This window comes from Ixodes scapularis, unplaced genomic scaffold (assembly GCF_016920785.2).
Source record: "Ixodes scapularis isolate PalLabHiFi unplaced genomic scaffold, ASM1692078v2 PGA_scaffold11__112_contigs__length_91849675, whole genome shotgun sequence".
NCBI classification, from domain to species: domain Eukaryota; kingdom Metazoa; phylum Arthropoda; class Arachnida; order Ixodida; family Ixodidae; genus Ixodes; species Ixodes scapularis.
This window is the reverse complement of record NW_024609837.1, coordinates 68,024,878-68,047,776: the sequence shown is the minus strand read 5'-3', so window position 1 is coordinate 68,047,776 and position 22,899 is coordinate 68,024,878. Positions and strand designations below refer to the sequence as shown.

Sequence of the window (22,899 nt, the reverse complement as noted above, 5' to 3'; positions counted from 1 at the left end):
ACGACGGGACTGAACCCGTTTAACCTCAACCCCACAACAGCCAATTTGCGCTCCGTGCTGGGTGTCTACTTCCAAGCACTGCACCACACACACCACGGACGTTTCAGTTCCTTGTCGCATCGCCGTGTTGCACCAAACAGAACGAGATCGCCGAAGTCAACGCAGCGCTGTCGTGAACGTTGGCTTGTGGTTGCACACTCGTGGACCTTGTGACTCTTTTCGCTTTCAAAGCACACACGATGATTACGAATGATACTTTGCGTCTTCCGGGAACATCACAGGGGCACTTCTCCGGTCACGTCTTCACTATGTGCTCGCCAACCCCGCAGCTTCTCGTGTACCGTCAAACCAAAACAATACCGGCGTCATGTTTAGCGTGCGTCGTTGCCAGATCTGACCGGAAGTCTAGACGCTGCGTCGTTCAACTCAGCAGCCAAGTCAACAAAATAAAGCAAATCCAAGAGTGAGGGGCGGGGCGTAGTTCTCCGTGGCGGTCGAAAGAGCGGGAGTTTCAAATATGGATATGTTCTGACTCCGACTAAATTACATCCTGTGGCGTAAACATCGCTAAACAAAATATTTTTTTCGCGGAACATTTGTTTTGTGACATGCTTGTCCCAATTGACCCCGTAAGTGATGACGTCACAACATGGCGTCTGGGTCCAAACAAACCGTTGCTAGGGGCATTGCTATGGACCAATGCATGGAGACACCACAAGAGGCTACATTTTCGCTTATACACGAACTCATCTCCGTTACGTCACGGCGCGGGGGTGGCGCGTCGGACGCACTTCTGGTCCGGGGCTGTGGGCGGAAGTGCCCATCTGAGACGTGTATTCCTGCGTTGTTTTGAAAGGAACCAGACAAAAATCTGCCTTCTCGTCAAAATGCTGGGACTGGGGCTGCACCAAAAGGGTCGAGAAAGGCTTGAAGGTCAGTTTTCATGCGCTCGGTTCGTCCGAGAATGTGGATATCCGCCGTGAAAAAACCAGACGCCGTCGGACCACGATTGCTTGGGCGGGAAGCATTTTGGGTTGAATTCAAGGATACTTCTGGCCATCAGATTTATATGTTTTGTTCCAAAATGAACGCCGGAAAACCGTCAAGTTGTACGGACCACCTGCGGACTACGTTCAGTGCGTCTTCAAGTTCAAACGGTCGCCTGATCGTTGAAACTGTCGTCTGCTCTTTCAAACGTTTCTGCTTGTCGTCTGCTCTTTTAGATGACACCGGCCCGCAGACCAAACGTGGGCCCGGTACTTGCGATAAGAAGTAAGTGCAGGCCTCAAAAGACTTAAGTATGAAGGTTGGTAAGCAGGCTCGACGTAAACAGTAGATACAAGGAGATGTTGATCATTGTTACCAGTGGCCATCACCGACTTGTTATGCCCGATTCACTTGGTTAGATTCTGCTTGCGATTTTCAGTATCGACGTCGACCATCTCAGCTACGGTTCACTCTTTTGCAGTCCGAGCGACGTCGCTACTGAAAATTGTGAGCGAAATCTCATCATGTGAATCAGGCGTTAGCGTACATTCTGCGGCGCCGACGCGGAATGAATCGCCGCATGTCAGATTATTCACGCGAAGTTTTGCGGTCTAACGAGCCTTGTTAATTTCGGTGACGCCGCTCAAGTAGTCAGACATCGTTAGGAGGACGTAGAATCAACAATTCCAACGCGAAAAAGAGCGCGGGGACTCACACCGAGGCCGACAACATCGCATTTCAATGGTTTGTTCATGGGCGACGGCAAGCTTTTTGCCCACACCCGCATCGCGCATGCGCGGCGCCGGTGGCGGCCGCTAGGGGCGCTCCGGGCGCTCCGGTTTGTTTGTAAACATGAGTTGGTGTATAAGTAAGTAAATAATTTTTTGTAAGCAACCTAACTTCTTGATATCTAATTATGAAGATGTTCTTGTCATCTCAGCGTCGTATTGCAACGATGAAAGCCATTTCTGAAGTATTCCACTCCGCTTTGCTTTGGTAGCAGACGACACGATAGATTTGCTGGCCTCTGTTGCAGCGGGCGTCTTCATTGAACTGCGTCGGTAAACGACCAACACAAGCAAGTGCATCGCCATGGCCGCAGAGGCCTCCGCAACGTGCGTTTTTTTTTTTTTTTCTGTGAAGAACCCAGTTTAGTTCAGAGGGGCGAAAATTCCGTAAAATCAAACCACGGCATGCAGATCAGTTACGACGACGACCTCAAGTGCATTACCGGTGTAGTGCAGGCCCAGCATGAGAAACAAATCGTACGCCGTCGAGGTAAGTCGTTTGTTATTATTATTATTATTGAGGTTGTCAGGTTATTAAAATATTGAATGTCTAACGCAATGTCCCAACTTTCCTTTTTTTTTTTTTTTTGTATACATTAAATTTAGTGGATGTGTTCTTTCGGTGAAGATCTCCATCGAACCCGCGATGAGAGTACAATCTGTAATAAACTCACCTTATGTTTTTTTTGTTTTTTTTGTCCAGTTCTTTCGCGTTTTGGGGTTTTGAGGAAATCTGGAGAAACTGCAAGAATCTTTCTCCACGCGAAGGTTACAACCAGGTACGAAGCACCCTGCCATAGCGCGAGTCCGCAAACAAAATTTGGGATCTCTACAGATCGCCTGAAGTGCTTTTCTCACGGGTGCATTGCGATCTTTTAGCAGAAGATCATCTCGATCGACGCCCGGACTTTCGATAAGCCATATTTTGCATTGCTCCCTACTACGAACTCTTATAAGTGTCTGAAACTCATTCTATTTCAAACAAATGCAATACCAGAATATCGTCTTTATTCACCCGATTCAGACGCCGGCACCGGCTTGGCCGGCGGGCGTGTGGCAGACGGCATTCTTCTTGCATTCGTCGCCTACTGCAGGCATCTTGAGGACCGGAAGTAACAGTCGTAAATATTTCAGAAACAAGCGATTCCCGGAACACTTCTGTCGAAACATGTATGCCATTTCAGCTCTCTATACCTGTGATTTTTAGAAGTTTAAATCCTACTCCCGATTTTTGAACGGTCGGGTTTTCGTAGCGAAACCTATGCACATGTATTTGTCCATAACAACGACCCTAGCAACGGTTTGTTTGGACCCATGACGTCACACTTACGGAGTCAATTAGGCTGTTTATAAAAACACTTTTTTTCCTTTGCAGTTTCCCTTTAAAGTGATAGTAATATAGCTTTAAAGCTAGTTTCAGTTGTGGAAAATCATTTCTAGATTTCTGAAACAATGTTAAAAAATATTTTACTGGGTTTATCAACCAACAATACAGGGTGTGCGCGCCACTTTCGGCCGCCATGACAGGGGGAGAGAATTACTTTCGGTTTTCCTATGCTTACCTTGTGTTTCAGTGGGTGCGCAACGAGTCTCGGTTCACTAGTGAGAAATTACGTGAACGCTACGCTCTAGAAATGCCCCAGTGTCGTGCTTTTAAGTGGCCCATGCTTACCGGCAGGAGCAAAATGTCACAAGTGAAGTTATTTCGATTATCTCGAGACGAGGGACGCCACCGACGCCGCCGATCCTGGGTGATCGCAAAGTGACGGAATTGGCAAGCGGTACTAGCGGCTTCGTTGCGCTGTGGAAAGATGGCGCAACGCGACAAACGCGATAATGTGGCGCCTCAACCGACCATCTCCGTACGACAATGAACCATTACGGAACATACAAATACAGTGCGAACGGCGCTTTGGGGAAGAAACCTCAAATACCAAAGCAAACAAATCAAAACGCACAAAAAAAAACAAGAAAAAATTACACCATCTTCCCGAGGGGAACCATGGGGTGATGCGGAGCATCGCGAATCGTTATTAACGGTGTTATTAACGGTAACGTTGTTGAACTTCACGGTCCTGAATCTCAGGTTCTGCTGCTCGACGTTCACGAACCAACGCGGCTTCCCGTTCTCGAAGGTCGGGTTCCGCCACTCGCTTCGTACGTTTACGTTGATCTTCACGGTCCCGAACCTCAGGTTCTGCTGCTCGACGTTCTCGAACCGCCGCCGCTTCTCGTTGCCGTAGTTCAGGATCCGCCGCTCGCTTCAAGCGTTTGCGCTCAGCGTCGCGTGCTCTTCGCTGCGCAGCTTTGTCTTCAAAGGACGTAGCGTTGCTGTTAGTTTGTGCGGTGGTGCTGACGCTTGCTTGCGCCAACCCACTAACTGACGGGACTGTTGCTTCCATCACACTTCATCGGAAGAACGGAGTGAAGTGGAGTCAACAGCGGGTGAACTGAACGCGCTGCGCGCTACCGCTGCTTATATTCACACTTGAAGGAGAGGAGACTAGAGGAGGAGAGTTGCGCATGCGCGCGCGGTGTGAGTAGAAGCGAACGCACGCGAAGTGCACGCCGCTGGTAGAGAGAGAGAGCGGGGAGAGTAACGAGCAGCTGTTGGAGGGAGGGAAGGAGGAGAGTTGCGCATGCGTAGTGTGAGTGCGGACTACAACGCCGCGGGACATAGACCCGAGCAAGAGATGCTCCGCATCTAAAACTGCATTTATCTCGGATTGTGCTAAAGGAAGCGCAATAAAAACTTTCCAAGTATTGTCTGCTAAAACCAAGATCCGGTACGGTGACCCCTGCGGGGAAGCTCGGCGCGTGTTTTGGGCGCCTAGGGGAGGTAGGTGCCTATCGACGATGCCTTGCCGTTCACGGTGTAGTTCAACACTTTTAAGGATTTGTAGGTTTTAAGTCGTTCTCACGTAAATGGACAAGGCGAGTCAAGTCGGCAGTCCTGAAGATGAGCCCACGACATCTTTGGCAGATTTGTCATTTCGATGAGGAACAAGTACTCTTTGTTTTCACCCAAGGAATCAGGAACGCATGTCGATACAGTATAAGTAAATTTCTGTAAATACCACAGTAAGACCTCGGTGGTCAGACTTTCAAAGTATGCCCTAATCGCTCAGAGTCCTCAAAGACAAGTAAAAACAATAGCCAACCGGAATTAACATATTCCTCCCGGAAGTACAGTCATTACTTATTTTTGTTACCTCCGCACACCCTGTATAGTTTACTAAAAAATACGAAATTTCTGTTAATTGCGTTTCCTGTTAAGCTGACGAGGTTCTATTCAATTTTGTCCTACATAAAAATAGGAAAGAAATGTTAAGATACAAAAACGAACGTCTCCCCAAGATTGACGTCAGATCAAAATTAAATATTGCCGCGCGCCAAGTAGGCAGCGCGGCCCTAGCCTAAGGGTTATCGCGATTGCCTCCCACGCGAAGGGCCAGGGTTCGATTCCTGGCCGCGGCTACGCATTTTGTTGACACTGTAATGAGATGTTCTGGTGAATTCGAGAACCGTCTAGCTGATTCGAGTTTAGAATGTTCTACGCGTCGAACCTTCTACGTCGAATGCTCCAGAAGCCAACGCGTGTACAAAAGCGGCTCCGCGTGGCAAGCCGGAGTCAGTTTTCGCCCCAGCGTTCGACTTTGCTGCTGCGCCGACCTCGACGCCCGCGACGCTCTGTTATTATCTTTTGTACCCTTTTATTTTGGCACAAGTTCGCCACATTAAACGTTTATTTCTTTCTGTTCATTTCTTGTTTATTGGTCACCACCCGTGACATTTTGTTGGAGGTGCGGGGTAACCGCATGCCCGTGCGGCGCTCCCCTCCGAGTTCCCGCAGTGCAAGTCCGAACACAAGCCCCCAAGAACCCAACGAAGACCAGACCGAGATCCGATTAAGTCGCGAAACCTTGGCCTACCCCCGGAATCAGGACCCTTGCCACCCAGGACCAGGCAAACCAGGAGGACGACGATGGCCAACCAGTCGGAGACCCCGGCCGCTCCAGCCGTCGTTTATCTGCCCGTCGCACCGCGGACGGCTGCTCCATTCCACGGCGAGCAATACGAAGACGTCGAAGACTGGAGTGACCAGTATGAACGCGTTGCCCGCCACAATTGCTGGACCGACGAGCAGCGCCTGCACAACGTCTATTTTTCGCTTGAGGGTACCGCCAAGCACTGGTACGAGAATCATGAGTCCTTTTTGACGTCGTGGGACATTTTCAAGACCGATCACAAGGCTACGTTCAGCAACCACCACCGCCGAGAGAGAGCCGAGGACCTACTGCGAACCAGAACCCAGGGCCCCAACGAGAGCGTCACCGGCTTCGTAGAGTACGTTCTGCGCCTGAGTGCCCGCGCCGACCCTCGGGCTACCGAAGAGAAGAAACTACGAATTCTCATGCGCGGGGTGAGAGACGAAATTTTCGGAGGCCTCGTCCGCAACCCGCCGGCAACCATTGACGCCTTCGTCACCGAGGCAACAAACATCGAGCGCGCCCTCCAAGCGCGCGCTTCCCACTACCAGCGGCATCCAAGCGTCACTGCAACCGCTCTGCTTAGCGGCGAAAACGCTCCTGGTACGGACATCCGCAAAACCATCCGGGAGGTCGTCCGGGAGGAAATCCGCCGGTTGCTGCCAGCTGCAAACTGACCAGCGACGCTCTCCATCGCCGAGGTTGTGCGGGAAGAAGTTCAGAGAGCCGTCCAACCAGAGGCTCCCGTCGCCGTGGCAGGCACCGAGGAGGCCACGTTGACTTACGCCGCAGTGGCCCGACGGCCACCGCCTCCTCCTCGAGCCTATGTTGCGCCGCCTCGACGTCACTCTCCTGTGCCGCAGCACGACCGACGCCGCGACGACCAGCTCCAGTACGCCAGTCAGGAGCCCCGTGCACCCCGGAAGACCGATGTGTGGCGAACGCCCGACCGACGCCCTCTGTGCTTCCACTGCGGGGAAGCAGACCACACTTACCTACCGCCGGTGCCCATACCGTCGACTCGGGCTGCGCGGGTTCCACCCGAACGACCCGCGACCCCGTTATGGTGAACGGCCTCGGGAAATCGACGAGTACCTGCGACGACCTCAGTCCCCCGAGCCTGCGTCCCGCCGAGAGTTCCGGTCGCCTTCGCCACGACGTCCAGCTTCGCCGACGCACCGACCCCGACGTGAAAGCCTGTCGCCCCTTGCTCCACGCCGGGGAAACTAGGCACGGCAACCCCTGGAGGTGGAGTTGCCGAAGACGACCGACGCCAAGATCCTCCACGAACGTCGGAGGGCCCCCACTCGAACACTACCAGAGACCGAAACGACGCCCCTGCAGCGATGTCCAATAACCTGAACGTCGTCATTGACGGCCACGACGCATCAGCACTCGTGCACACCGGAGCAGACTACTCGGTCCTGAGTGGGAGACTCTCCCGCCGCTTTCGAAAAGTCATGATGCCGTGGGAAGGACCCCAAATACGAACCGCCGGAGGACATCTCATCGCACCAGTCGGGAGAGGCACTGCTCGCGTCGAGATCCACGGTGAAACGTGCCCTGTGAAGTTCGTCGTTCTGCAAGACTGTTCGAGGGACGTTATCCTCGGAATGGACTTTCTCTGCGAGTATGGCGCCGTCATCGACCTCGGGGCAAACCAGCTGACGCTGCGAAAGCCTGTTTTATCGCCGGTGGAGACCAACACGACGTCAACCGCAATCCGAGTTATCGCCGACCATGTGAACTTACCGCCGCGGTCGAGTGTTTTCGTCACCTTCATAACCGACTCAGCCTTGCACGGTGAAGCTCTTCCGGAAGGCAGCGTCCAACTGCTCCTTGAGAAAGGAATTGGCGTCGCACGAGGCGTAACGGATCTCCAAGAAGGACGTACAACTGTTCTTGTGACAAACTTCCGAGAGGAGCCGCAGCACTTAACAAAGGGTACCACTGTGGGCCACATTGAGGAGTTTCAGGCGCCAGCCGTGGTCACCGCAGTCTCCGAAGAAACCTCGTCGTCACAACAGAAAAGCACACCACCGCCGCCTATCGACATCAACTCCGAGCTCCCAGCTCCTAAGCGCCGGCAAATGGTTGATCTCCTCGCCGAATACAGTGACTGTTTTGCCACGTCGTCTAAAGTTCGCCAAACACCAATGGCGAAACATCGCGTTATTACCGACGACGACGCGCTCCCTGTCCATCAGTCGCCGTTTTGATACTCCTTAAAGGAAAGGAAGGTGATTCAGGATCAAGTCCAAGAAATGCTCGACGACGACAATATTCAACCCTCAAGAAGTCCATGGGCATCCCCAGTCGTCCTTGTAAGGAAGAAGGACGGAACCCTGCGGTTCTGCGTGGACTATCGTCGACTGACCGCTGTGACGAAGAAGGACGTCTATCCGCTCCCCCGCATCGACGACACGTTAGACCGACTGCGCCACTCCCGATTTTTTTTCGTCGATGGATCTGAAGAGTGGCTACTGGCAGATTGAAGTTGACGAACGCGACCGGGAGAAAACTGCCTTCGTCACTCCCGACGGACTGTACGAATTCAAAGTGGTGCGTTGGGGCTTTGTACAGCGCCAGCCACCTTCCAGCGTGTCATGCACACCGTGCTGGCAGGTCTGAAATGGCAGAGCTGCCTCGTCTACCTCGACGACGTCGTGGTATTTTCACGAGATTTCGACGAGCACCTGAAACGACTTCGAGCCGTACTTCAAGCCATCAAGACCACCGGCCTGTCACTCAAGCCGACAAAGTGTCGATTAGCCTATGGTGAACTTAAGTTCCTTGGCCACGTCGTGAGCAACAAAGGTGTTCTCCCGGACCCCGAGAAGACGCGCGCCGTAGCTGCATTTACGCCGCCGTCTGACAAGAAGGCCGTGAGAAGATTCCTCGGTCTTTGTGCCTACTACAGACGATTTGTTCGGGACTTCGCCAAGCTGTCCGCACCGCCGACGCACCTCACGAAGGACGCCGTAAAGTTCGAATGGACAGACGAACACAAGCAGTCATTCGATGAGCTGAAACGAAGACTCCAGACGCCCCCGATTCTTAGCCATCTCGACCAGTTCGCTGATACAGAGATCCACACGGATGCCAGTAACACCGGACTTGGCGCGGTGCTAGTTCAAAGGCAGGACGGGGCAGAGCGAGTCATCGCATACGCGAGTCGGATGCTGTCTGGGGCGGAGAGGAACTACTCAACAACTGAAAAGGAGTGCCTTGCTCTCGTCTGGGCAATTACAAAGTTTCGCCCATATCTGTATGGAAGTCCTTTTCACGTGGTCACGGACCACCACTCGCTCTGCTGGCTCGCGAATCTGAAAGACCCCTCCGGACGCCTCGCCCGGTGGAGCCTACGACTGCAGGAGTTCGACATGACCGTTGTGTACAAGTCCGGCCGGAAGCACAATGACGCCGACTGCCTGTCAAGAGCTCCTGTTGAGGCCGGACCTGATTGTATCGAGGACGACGACGATGAGTGTTTCCTCGGCGCTTTGGACGTCAGCGACATGGCAGCACTCCAACGAGACGACCCTGAACTGCGAGCGCTCATCGAGCACTTAGAGGGACAAGCGAGTTCGGTTCCCCGTGCTTTCTTAAGAATCCTGCATACATTCTCCATGCGGCAAGGGGTGCTGTACAAGGAGAACTTCGTCAACAACAACACAGCATGGCTGTTGGTTGTTCCTGCCAGTCTTCGAGATGAAATTTTCCAAGGATGCCATGACGACCCAACGGCTGGACACCTTGGCTACAGCAGGACGCTCGCCAGGATTCGAGAAAAGTACTACTGGCCGAGGCTACCGAAGACCGTTCACCTATATATTCGATCATGCCACGAGTGTCAGCAACGCAGGAAACCGCCCACGAAGCCGTCAGGACTTCTGCATCCGATTTCTCCCCCGTCTATGCCGTTCCAGCAGATCGGAATAGATTTACTAGGCCCTTTCCCGCCGTCAACGTCGGGAAACCACTGGATTATCGTCGCCACCGATTATCTCACACGGTACGCCGAGACGAAAGCCCTTCCAGCAGGCACGGCTGTTGAAGTCGCCAAGTTTTTCATCGAGTCCATCGTCCTCCGGCACGGCGCTCCAGAAGTTTTGATTACTGATCGCGGATCATCGTTCATGGCACAGCTGACCCAAGAAATCCTCCGACTCAGTCACACCAGCCACCGTCGTACAACTGCGTACCACCCGCAGACCAACGGGCTGACGGAGAGACTGAACAAGACAATCGCCGACCTGATCTCTATGTACGTCGACGTTGAGCACAAGACGTGGGACGAGGTGCTGCCCTACGTCACGTTCGCCTACAATACAGCAGTTCAGGAGACCACTGGATTTACCCCTTTCCAGCTGGTACATGGTCCGAACGTAACGACCATGCTGGACGCAATGCTGCCCCATGAGCCATCTGACAATCAGAGCGACGACGCCCAGGTGGTTGCTCAACGCGCCGAAGAAGTCCGCCAGCTCGCCCGACTCATGATTCAAGACCAGCAACGCGTCGACGCGGGCCGCTACAACCTTCGTCGCAGGGACGTTCACTTCCAGCCCGGAGACAGGGTGTGGGTGTGGACGTCCATCCATCGCCGCGGCCTGAGTGAGAAACTGCTGAAGCGGTACTTTGGACCATACAAGGTACTTCGTCGCCTCGGCGAGCTGAACTACGAGGTGATGCCCGACGGAACAAGAACATCATCACGCCGCCCACCACGACCTGAAGTCGTCCACGTCGTGCGCCTCAAGCCGTACTACGCTCGATAGGACTGTGGATCTTATGTGTTTCAAAAAACTCTTTAGTTTGCCGTTCTTTTTATGTGCTTTGTTGTGTTTTGTGTTGCATCAGGGGCGATGCACTTTTTTAAGGGGGGAGTAATGCCGCGCGCCAGGTAGGCAGCGCGGCCGTAGCCTAACGGTTATCGCGCTTGCCTCCAACACGCGAAGGGCCAGGGTTCGATTCCTGGCCGCGGCTACGCATTTTGTTGACACTGTAATGAGATGTTCTGGTAAATTCGAGAACCGTCTAGCTGATTCGACGTGGAAGGTTCGACGCGTAAAACATTCTAAACTCAAATCAGCTAGATTCGAGTTTAGCGGCTCCGCGTGGCAAGCCGGAGTCAGTTTTCGCCCCAGCGTTCGACTCTGCTGCTACGCCAACCTCGACGCCCGCGACGCTCTGTTATTATCTTTTGTACCCTTTTATTTTGGCACAAGTTCGCCACATTAAACGTTTATTTCTTCCTGTTCATTTCTTGTTTATTGGTCACCACCCGTGACAATATACTTCAACTATCAAATTACAGTAAATAACAGTATCAATAGAAATTATCAATATAACCCCCGTAAAAATAATTATTTATTAACCGATGACTCGGATGATAAAGCGCTTGGCAATTACTGCGTTAAATAATTAATCAGTAGAGTTATTGGCAAGCTTCACAGCCCCGCTTTCAACATATTCACGAGGTTCTTAAAATGGTCATTGCACTAAGTGTTTTTGGAAATAAAATATACTCCTTTGGAGATTGCTATATGAACTTGATTCCTGAACTTTTACCAAAAATATTGACATTTACAAACAAAGACGTATTACATCTTTAGATTTAACATCTAGGCCGAAAAAGAAATGTTAGTAATTTGTAAACTAATGCAATACTATTTACGACAAAAGCATAACATTATTTGCTATTGTGATATATTTTAAACAACTTGGTTCTTTCGTCAGAAAGTTTGAGAAATGGTTTTAATTTGTTGATCTGTTTAGGTCAACAGATTCCGAGAGAGAATATTACTCGACTCATTTATAAAACTCGCATAGCAAAACAGATGGCATAATGTATGTTTAAGTTAGCGAGAAAAAAAATCACATCTGTATTCGTCTTCCTGACTGATCGCGGTTTTTATTACCTTTGAAGCATTGCGGTTCTCAATGAGGAATTTCGCTCTTTCCGTGTATAGATGAGTCGAATATTTTCCGCTTACATTCCGTAGTGGTTCGGTGTTGAGCCAAAAATCGAGTCCTATTTGGCCACCCTAAAAAAGGAAGAAATAAGGTTCTCAGCCTCTTGTTTCCCGACTGACAACCGAAATGCAGATCTATTGAGCACTCACACTGGTAACGGTGTGGTCGTAATAGTCTTCTCCAGCACTGTAGAAACCATAGAAGCTATCAAATCCTCTGTAGGTTGGCGTGTACGTAAGCTTGTAGTTTCCCAGGTTCCACTGATTGATAAAAAAAAATTTTTTTATCCGGAATGCCTTTACTAAATTCAGACATGAATCGTATACGTCGCATTAATTGGCCGTCACAGCTGATGATGAATGAATAAATAGATGCATGCGGCGGAACCCTTTTAATTGAGCGGCTGCTTGCGCCACCTAGTCAGTGTTTTGAATGTCAACAGTTCATATCCATCGAATACACAACGCGGGTTGCATTGAGATTTCACAACGCTTCCTCAACGCGCTTCCTCAACGCGACATTCTAGATTGTGTGGAATTCCACACAATCTAGAATGTCGCTCTTTGCAGACAAGTTGAAGTGAAATATGGCGTCCAGTGAGCATATCTAAAATATTCGGAATCTAAAGTGCCGGAGAATTGATTTTAGTTCGCCGCGTTTTTCACTTAAGCCTAAATTGGTAGCGGAGTTTGTTTTTGTTTTTACTGGTATTTACAGATAGATTAAATAATATGGAAGCATCTGATTTGCCCTTATAAAGTAGCCTGAAAGAAAAGAAGCGAAATTCTTGTAATCGCATTCTTCAATGAATTGCAAGTGGTGTTTGCGGTAACGCGTTACAATTAACGTAGTAGCGTGAGATGCGTTACTTTTTTCAGTAATGTAGTAACGTGCTCGTTACATTTTTAAAACAGTAACAGGTAGCGTATTTACGTTACTCATTTCAAGTAATGGGTAACGTAGTTACGTTGCTCGTTACATATTCTTCCCAAGACTTGAAATAAATAACACTTTAATTTTTTCCGTGTTTCAATTCTTCGTTTTACCTTAAAGCCTGACGACCAGTCTGAGCTTTCCAATTTTCCTCCTCTCCCCTTGCTACCCTGTCCACCGTTGCCTGTTTCCTCCTCAGCCATGTTGAGGAGGATCTTCTGCCTTGCAGAATCTCGAGTCTTGTCGTCGGCCTTTTTAACCCCAGACGCAGCCGTCGCTACGAGCTGATGGGAACAATCGGACAGCGTCAAAAGGGCACCATCATGGTCGACGAAAATAATCCCTGGAGAAGAAGAACAAGGGGGAAAAAGGGCAAACACAAATCTCCAGACACCGCTAAGTGACTGGTGCGCGATCCCTTTCTCAAGGGATTACCAGGTCCCTGGCTCGATACCAGGACATGGCGGATTTCGGGGTCGCACGCCAGTCACCTAGCTGGGTTTGGAGATTAATGCTCTTCCTTTGTCCCCTTGTTTCCCCTTCTCCGGGGATTATTTTCGTCATTCTTGTCCAGCTCACGTGCACCTTTGCATTAAATTACATTATTGTAACCATCATGGCGTTCGTCATGTTTCTCTACGAGTTATATTATGGCTGAACCAATCATGAGCAAAAAGCGTCCTGTGACTTGCGCCTTCGATGCTGCATGATCGGTCCCCTTAGCTCGTAGCGTCGGCTGCGTCTAGATGTAGGCTGAAGCAGGCACGTAGCCAGGATCTTGTTCCGGGGGGAAGGAGGGGGGGGGGGGGGGGCGCCCATGACAAAACGCTGTATGAGGGGGAGGGGGAGAGGAGGTCCCAGCAAATTGGACGATTTCGGGGGAGGCCGGGTTCCATGCCCCCCCCCCCCCCCCTAGCTATGTTCCTGCGCTGAAGCAAAGTATAGACGCCCAGTCATTAATTATTGCAGTTATTATACATCCCTTCAAAAGTTTACCTGCATTTCCCCACCCAAAAAGTCCCACTTTAGCAAGAACCCCGACGCCCACGCCCTTATCCCACTGTCACAAAAAGGCTGTCTCCAATACAACAGCAACAACGCTGCTACCGTCAATTTACAAAAAAAAAGGTTATGCAAAAGTAACTTGCGTTGCATTTCATCTATAAGCGTAACTGTAACGCGTTTCTTTTATTCTGAGGTAAGGTAGGTCGGTAACGCGTTCCTTTATTTTGCAAGTAAAGAGTGACGTATTTTGTTACTCTTTTCCGGTATCACAGCACTGCTCCCAGGTTCAAATTTAACCTGCTATTTAATAATCAGCTACATTTAAATCTTTATTGAAACAATTTTGCAAAAGGTCAGCCACGTAATCAGTGGTTCCTTTTTCATGCAGTGTTCGCGTCGCGTTGTAGCCGTTGAATCATCAAGACAGCCGTCTTTTCAAAACTGTTTTGAGGTCCGGACTTTACACCGGCTAAGGGAGGACTTTGAACACCGACCGCTGATCTTGTGGTCGGTTCGGCCTCCTTACGCCGACTTTGAAGGCATGACACCCGCACGATAGACGGAACGGAGTTGAGTAGCGAATGAAGGAACGAGGCAAGAGAAACGACTCAAAACAACCCCAACTCCGGTAGGAGTGGAGTAGTTTGCAAGAATTGTGTTTCTCGGTCCGACTCACCCTTGGTGGCGTCGGTGCCTCACCTCGACTACGTCTTGTCCCGTTGACCATTTCACCCCGACTCCGCCCCTTGCGATCGCGTCGGACACTTTTATTAATACTATTATTACTACTACTACTGCTACTACTAATAATAATGATGATAATGATAATTATTAATATTATAATTTGCACAAAAAGCATATTACCCTGGATGGCGTGCCAGGCCGGGCAGAAAGGACAAAACCCTTACGCAGGTGCTCCTGTTGGCCCGCGGCAATCCGCACAAAGTGGCCATCTGTGGCAATCCGCGCTAACCGCGCTCTGCGCCTGTAGACATGCTCAGTCGTCCACTTTTCTGATAATGGTGTGACGTGACGGATGGCGCTGATAATTGTTCCAAAACAACTGGCTAACGCGCGTATGGTCGTGAAACAGCGCTCAGTTTCATAAAAGCCCGCAAAACTCAGTGCGTAACGATTGTATTTAAGGACATGTCAAATAACAAAAAAGAAGTATAGTTTGCATAAAGCGCGTTAGGTCACCTTGCCAATCATGTGAGTCTCATATCCGAGATTCTTGAAGTGCTGTGGCATGATTGTTACGTCCAGAGGTAGTCCAAATGGCTGTGCGGGTAATAGGACGCTGTGCTGCATGCCTGGAGTTTAAGGGATGCAATAAGAGAAGGAATGTGACTACCACTGTTGCGTTGCATGGCCCAAATAAATCGTAACTAAACACAAAACAAGTGTGGTCGAGAGTAGAGCACTGGAGTCAATCACAAAAATTCGACCAGATTCTGCCTTTTTTTTATTAAATATCAATTAATGGACTATCGTGCATCGAGCAAAAGCTGCGAAAAAAATAACAGAAATTAACACTTTGCTAATATTTAACTACAGATAATTGTATAATCTTACCCGGAATTAACCCTCTTGAACAAAAACAACCGAACTCTAATTCTTACACTTTAAGAAGTGCCTGCGCGTCTACTTACCCACAAAACACTCGAAGAGCCAATCTCTGCGATCTACGAAATCAGCTCAGCGAATGATGAGGCGGAATATCTGTTTAGACCTCAAAATGAAGTCTGCCATGTGCCAATACACAATGCAGAGCGTCATGATTGCATTGCGTAATGCCACAGCGCAGATTAATTTTGAGGTCTAAACAGATGCTCCGTCTCGTCATTCGCTGAGCTGATTTTGTAGATCGCAGAGATCGGCTCTTTGAGTGTTCCGCGGGTAAGTAGACACGCAGGCATTTTTTAGAGTGTACAGAGCAACACGTGCTTTATGGTTTTCCATCAAAGAAGCGTGGCTGCAATGAACAGTGGCGCCACAAACCGGCGAGAGAATACCCGATAGCTTGTTCCGGGTTAGAGAGTAGAAGGTTAACGCTGTTTGATGTTCTCCAGCGTTTCCCGTAACAATTCTCTTTCGAACCCAAGAACGAACCGATAAATTATATTATCGTAATCACTATAGAGATTGCGGTTATAAAGTACTACGACAAAAGAACACCAACAAAAACGCCAACAGCTACAACAAATACAGCATCACCACCACCACCAACCACAACACCAACGCAACTACCTCCGCCAAGAACACCAGGAACAACAACACAAAAATAAAGAGAAAAGTGGAGGACATCTTCCTGCCCTCTCATGCTTTTCTTAAACTCAAACAACTCAATGTCCCACAAAAAGAACTTACGGCTTGGGTCTCTATAGTCAACGACAGCTGAAGAAACGAGGGGCGTGGCTAAGTATGTTACCCTGTTGAAACATTTTGCAAACTGGGACAGTTCAAACAGGATTATTGCCACTGATTAAATTGGTTGAACTGGACAAACTGAAACTGTGCATACAGGTCTTACTATGTAACTGTGCATATCAGTTTTACTGTGAAAATGTGTATACTAGTACTACTGTTCAACTGTGCATACTGGTCCACTCCATGCAGTTAGACGATTTTAACTGATCATATTGATTATACAGGTCGTAAGTTAATCAAATTCACTTTATTTCCACATAGAAAAAAATACACATACTTCGGACCGCAAAAGTAAACATAACATATTTACAATGTAAAAAAATTGTCATTATATTATCCATGTGTCCTAGCCGGTTGGCGAGATTCTCCACATTTTCTGGAGTGTCGGGGTTCCGGTGGTGGCTAATATAGCACCCCAAGGCATCTGAAATAAGAATAAACATCAGCAATTAGAACCGTGCTAGATTTCTTTGCACCCGTCTGTTCTAAAACGGTATGTAACTAATGCCAGGAATAGAAAATATACACTATCATAAACAGTATAAGAGGGAATATGGACGCGTGTGCCAATCGCAGATGTGGTACCAGTCTCGTGGCAATTAAGTATAAACCGTATGTAGGCGATTTGGCGAGCGACGAGACAGGCGATGGTGATCCGCCTCGCTGTCGCTCGGTTACTCGCGCGACGAGGCAAACCGCATGAAAGCGAAGGGACCAAGCGACCAAGGCGATGAGCGACGATTTCTAGAAATTCAAAAAAAAAAAACGAGCGAAGCAACGATTGACCGTGGGAAATATCCGTCGCTCGTCGCTGACTCTCGTCGCTGTCACTGTCGCTCGCTTAATCGCTTACATGCGGTTCAGCCTTTACGCAAAGCAACGCCTAGGAGTGAAAAGATCCTGCTGTTGTTACGGCCCCTTCCTGCCTCCCCAGTCTGTCGTCCGCTGTGCAACTCGCAACCACTGTGGTAGAGGATCTCTAAAGATGCATGTACACTGGCGGTTGTATTAATAGCATAGCTGTTCCAAACCGGGGTGCTAAAAGGTTCAGTTTCACATGCACCTGACTATGGAAATGAATCCAAATGGTCTAGCTTGCTTACCTGGCTCGCTGGCGCAGAGATAGAGACACTGCCCGCGCTGCAGTGAGGACGAAGCGAATTCCAAACACGCCTCTCTGGGAAGCAGCCATTTCGCCCGCGAGCGAGTGGAACTCAGGTGGAAGACGTCGTCAGTCACGGGAACCATCGGCAGAGGCAGCGCTCAAGGCTCCGGCAAACTGTCTTATACAAATACAGCTTGAAGACAACTTGTTACCTCCCCAAGCAGAACAGCAGCGCGAACACAGGCTCAACCGTCACGCCAGATCTGTATATTTTTTTTTTTTCAGAGTTGCCGCCGACGTTAGCTCAAAACTGGCGCTTGAAACGGGCGCGAGGGCCGCGCTGAATAGCCCGCGGGCTCCCTGTCCTGGCACGTGAGAAGCTCTTTCTTTTCAAGGCACCCGCGCTGCGCGTGGGGACACTGCATCATCTCCGGTCTCAGGGCACCAGCGCATTCCAGGCGCCTGACTCACCGGCAGTGTTGGACAAAATACTCGATAAAAGTATTTAAGTTACGTTACTTAATACCTGCTTCTAAAAGTATTTAAAATACTACTCAAGTTACTTTCATTGTAAAGTATCTTAAGTAGAATAAAAATAATTGGAAATGTATTTCAATTATCTTTGAAGATACTTCCGTATTGCTTAATTTGTATCGACGTCAGTGACAACGACATTTATACAGCTGCGCGAATATGGGTTACCAGAGTGGTTTATTAGCACGCGACAGCACAAAACGGAAAAAAAGTATCCTAGGGCTATTTTATGCAGTCCAACTATAATGAGCAGGATATTATCACGAATAACAAATGATGAGGCGGCGAGTAACCTAATAAACTGAACGTTTAATGGGGCGAACTTGTGCCCAAAACAAAATAGTGAAAGGCTAGCGTTGCAGGCGTCGATGTCGGCGAAACAGCAGGATCGAGCGCTGGGGCGAGACTGGCTCCGGACCGCCACTTGGAGCACCTTTTGTACCCGCGTGTGTTTCTGTAACATTCGGGGTAAAAAGTTCGGCGCGTAGAACATTCGTATTTCGATCAGACGGCAATGTTCTCGAACTTACGAGAATATCAAGTTGAAATAATAAATAAACGAGGAGTCCGCTCCCTGGCATCGAACCCGGAGCCTCCGCGCGAGAGCCAAGCGTGGTAACCATTTGGCCACGCGCTCGCTGGGCAACGCACGTGGCAATATCACTGATAGATGTTACAAAACATTTCTGGGACAGCAAGAAAGAGCTCGCTTTAGCTATTGGGAAGGATGGATGGATTGATGAATCCGGCTGAGCCCTTTGGATTGGGCGGTAGCTTACGCCACCTAGCCATTTTGTTTTACCATTTAAGCTTAGAATACTTAAATGTGAAAACTATATTCACTCCGCACTGCAAAGAAAGTGAGGCTATAAAACCCGATTGCCATCAGTTAATAAGAAAATACCTAGTTTTCTCTCGCTTTCTGCCACTATTCACTTAATCTTTGCTTGGTAATATCTACAGTCTTGAAATCCACTCTCCCTTCGCTTTCCGTAAGTCCCAATGACTTCATTAAATCTATTTTGTCTTGGGTAGGCATAGGGTAAAGCCCTTTACAGTAGAGTATCAAGTGCTCAGCCGTCTCGTCCTCCTCTCCACAAGGAGTGCAGACTGTATCTATTTCCTGGTACATCGCTCTGTATGTTCTAGTTCGCAGAACACCCGTCCTTGCCTCAAGCAACAATGAGCTTCCCCTAGAATTGTCATAAATGCTCTCTTCGGCAATAACTTTTTTGTTTAATCTATAGCTTTCCAGAGCCGTCTTTGTCTGCATTCCGTCTAGTCACCGATCTCTTTCTGTGGTTCTTAACTTTCTTCTTAACTGAGACCTGCTCTTCCGTATCTCCACTATAGCCTAAAAACTTTCCTCTTAATTTCCTAGTGAGCTGTCTCCACTTTCTGTCTATACTCCTCATGTATAAATAGCTGAAAGCCTTTCGTGCCCATTGGTCCCCATCCATTTGCCTCAACCGATCCTCAAATTCTATCTTGCTCACCGCTTCCCTGCTCTCAAATAACGCCCATCCCATGTCTCCTTGTACTCCCTGGTTTGGCGTTTTGCAATGTGCCCCCAAAGCCAGCCTACCTACTCCGCGCAATTTTATTTCTAGTCTTGCATACACTTCGGATTTCATGCATAGCAGTGCGTTTCTAAAAGTCAAGCCAGGCACCATGTCCCTTTTCCAAATCTCTCTTACCACCTCGTACCTGTTGTAATTCCAAAGTGCTCTATTTTTTATTACAGCTGCATTTCTGTTGCCCTTACCTACACTGTTAGCAAGTCCCGTGTATTTGGCGAATATTTGGGGTGCAAACACGCTATTTACAGAAATTACCATAAATTTACACGATGAGTAACGGATAATTCGTTCAGAAATCATGCGAGGTTGTAAAAAACGTGTTTTGGTTCGGTCATACACGCATAACCGTGTAGCCGACCCCGATAACACGCATCGCCCTCGGCGACGACCGCGGCATTGCCGGCTATCGAAGCACCGAAATGCTTGGGGACACACTTAGAAAGGACCGTCGAGACAAATGCCGCGGAAAGAAACATGTCTCGGAGACAGATATGCACCAAAAGCAATTGCGCCATGTCGCAGGACGTTGGCGAAACCCGCGCTTACCGTGATCGCCACCATCTTCTCGTCGATGGCAATGCGGCTTCCCTCATATCACCCATGTTTGTATTTAGTTTAGGGGTCCTGATAACAGTTTCTTAGACATCACAAATAAAGTTATGGGTCTAATTATTCGTTCCAAACAGTTAAAATGGATATAAAAGGCGTGTCCTCGATGTGAACACGTGACATTGCAGTTGGTTTCGTTTTTGCTTCAACCTTCAACTACAAGCGATCTGGCCACGGCGCAAGCGCAACGCCGATGTACGCTGGAAGCAAGCGCCGGTTGGCTTTCGTTGTTTTTGTTTGACCGGAGAAAATCTGGCAAGTAAGCATGGCGCCGCTACTGTTTTGGTTTGACGGGACGCGAGAAGCTTCGCATAGGGCTTCGGAGTTTGCGAGCACATAGTGCAGACGTGACCGGAGAAGTGCCCCTGTGATGTTCCTGGAAGACGGAAAGTAGCATTCGTAGTCGTCGTATGTGCTTTGAAAGCGAAGGGAGTCACAGGGTCCACGAGTTCGCAACCACAAGCCAAGGTTCACGACAGCGCGGCGTTGACTTCGGCGATCTCGTTCTGTTTGGTGCAACCCGGCGATGCGAAAAAGAGCTGAAACATTCGTCGTGTGTGGTGCGGTGCTTTTTATTCCGGGTCTGTTTGAACCACGCTTTTAACATGGAGCGCAAATTGTTTGTTGCGTGGTGGAGGTTCAAAGGGTACAGTCCCGTCGTCGTCAGCTGATCCGGTCCAGCTGGTCCGGGAGGACGAAGCGAGCGTTTTTAAAAGTAAATCTTCCTTCGTTCCGTTTCAAACTGTGGAAGTATCCCGACACATACCGTGAGTAAGAAGCAGCAGGCGTTTTCAACAAAATTACGTTGTTTTAATTGAATAATGGACTCCGGATTGTTGTCTTAAATCTGCCGTTTTTTATGCTTCGTGTTGGACTGCGTTTGCATAGCGACGCACACCACTCGAGTAGATGATTCGGTCCTGCAACGAGTTTGTTGCGCCAATCATGCGGCGTGAATAAATTAGGGCAAGGTTTCCTACCTGCCCACAGATGCATGTACTGAGACCATTTTTTTATGTTGTGAACGTAGTGCTCTTTCTTTATTTTGGAAGACGCGTTGGTGCATTTATTATGGTACAATCACTTGAGAGTTGAGAAATTGGAGAGCGAGCAAGCTTTCTCAACTTTGTCTCTTTCTCTCTGACACTGCCCTGTTTCAGTTTCAGTAGGCATATCTACTAGCAGGTACAAACTGCTCTAAAGCAGGTAAAAAACGGGAAGCTTAGGACGGTGCGGACTCCGTGTTTCACGCTTTTCGCAAGGTGACAGGGTAAATGCTTTTGTGAGATATGCGGAATATGCAAGCGATTTTGTTATGCCCGTCGTTTGCGTCTCTCCAGCAAAACGAATAAGATGATCTACTACAAAGGCGCAATCACAAGCCAAAAGATTTAAGATAGCAGTCGTTTGCTTCGGTGATCTGTGTAGCTGTATTTTACCCTGCTCTCTGCAACACCGTGTCATGACGAAGAGCTGGAATGGTCATGGTTTGTGCTGGCCTCCCGGTTGACAGAAACCCGCGTCGCCCGCATCGGCACCGAGTGCGCTTGGGCTGTTGATGCTCAAGCCTTTCATCCGCGGCTTGTCGCCAGCTCATCCTGCTGCTTAGCGGTGAGGAAGCGGCGAGAGTAACCTCGGAAGTGAATGTAAATCCTCGTTCATTCAGTTATCCGGTGTCAAAGTGTGGAAGATGTCCAACGTGTACTGAGGGCGGGAACTACGAGCGTTTTGCCTTGCTTTTATAACCGAAACTAGACCAACGAGATAACTGCCTTGCGTACTCTAAAATGACGGAAGCAATAAGTTTCAACAGGTCGAGTACGTCACCGGAGATGTAGGCGTGACGGTGCACACTGTTTAAACGTTTGCAGTATCCACGAGTGGTACCAGGAAAGTGACGTCAACAGAGAAGGAGCTCGCGATTCAGCATAATGCACCGCTACGGGCCCATGTATCTTCGAAGTTCAGGGTGGTGGCAGTATAAAAAAAGACGCACCAGCGCCCCACACCAGTGTTCACGAATAACACCGGTCACAAACTCCCAAGCCCCACCGCTCTTCTCGACACCGACATGGCATACGACAACAAACTGCATCAAAACGCCCCAAAAGTGAAGGCGTCTGCTCCCGTACTGCAACTACTGCAACTAGCGGAAGTGAAGTGTTGGGCGGATGTTCGGATGTCCTTCACAAAAATATATAAAAAATGCTTTGCGCAAGGATCATTTTCATTTATTATTGTATACGTAATGACAAAATCCCAATAATTTGTTTTCCTACCTGATTCAAGCTAGTCGGACTGCTCATAACACTGGTCAAGCAAGAAAATAACAAAAATTTGAACTTTTTCATGACCGGTTTAAGATTTATTGTTAACATATCGTTATTTATTGCAACGGACTAACATTATAGATTTTGCCTCCATACTTTTTAAATGCAAACAGTTCTAACACACGGCTGTCCATTGCGCCGTGTTTTGTGTATTCTTCTATAAATCTGTAATGGTCAGCGACCAAAGAGCTCACCCGCATATGTCAAGCTTATATGCGCCGCGGGGAGAAATGGTTATCGAGTAGGAAGTGTCGCCCGTAGTGTCGGTTGTTGTGTTTGTGTACATGTCGGTGTTGTGTAGTTGTGTGCTGTGTTGCCTGCGTTGTATGTAGGGTTGCGGTGTAGTCGTGGTCGTTCGCAGTGTTAACAGACACGTCTTTTTTTAAAAAAACAGGCTGCTAGAAATTTCGATAGGTGGCGCAAGTTACCGCCCGATTCTTAATAGTGTGCTCAAGTTATTTATCCATGTAAGTTCGGCATTCGTTTTTTTTTTTTTTTTTAGCGGCTCGTTAAAGCTATTGACGCCGCCGACCGCCAACAACGCACGTACGTACCTTTGCAAGTAGCTACGTCCGCCGCTTGAAGACTACTGTGTATCAAAGACATCGAACGAGAACTAACGCGCCCTCT

General features: G+C 48.9%; 1 protein-coding gene across 1 annotated transcript in view; it reads right to left on the bottom strand.

Moving 5' to 3' along the window:
• Positions 1-22,899, bottom strand: part of LOC8030881 (arylsulfatase B-like) — a 67,664-nt gene that overhangs the window by 30,061 nt on the left and 14,704 nt on the right. The window contains exons 3-5 of the mRNA XM_040208289.1: positions 14,882-14,994; positions 11,893-12,003; positions 11,689-11,814 (exon numbers count right to left, since the gene is read on the bottom strand). Of these exons, the coding sequence (XP_040064223.1) occupies positions 11,689-11,814; positions 11,893-12,003; positions 14,882-14,994 (350 nt within the window). The remainder of the gene's footprint in view (positions 1-11,688; positions 11,815-11,892; positions 12,004-14,881; positions 14,995-22,899) is intronic.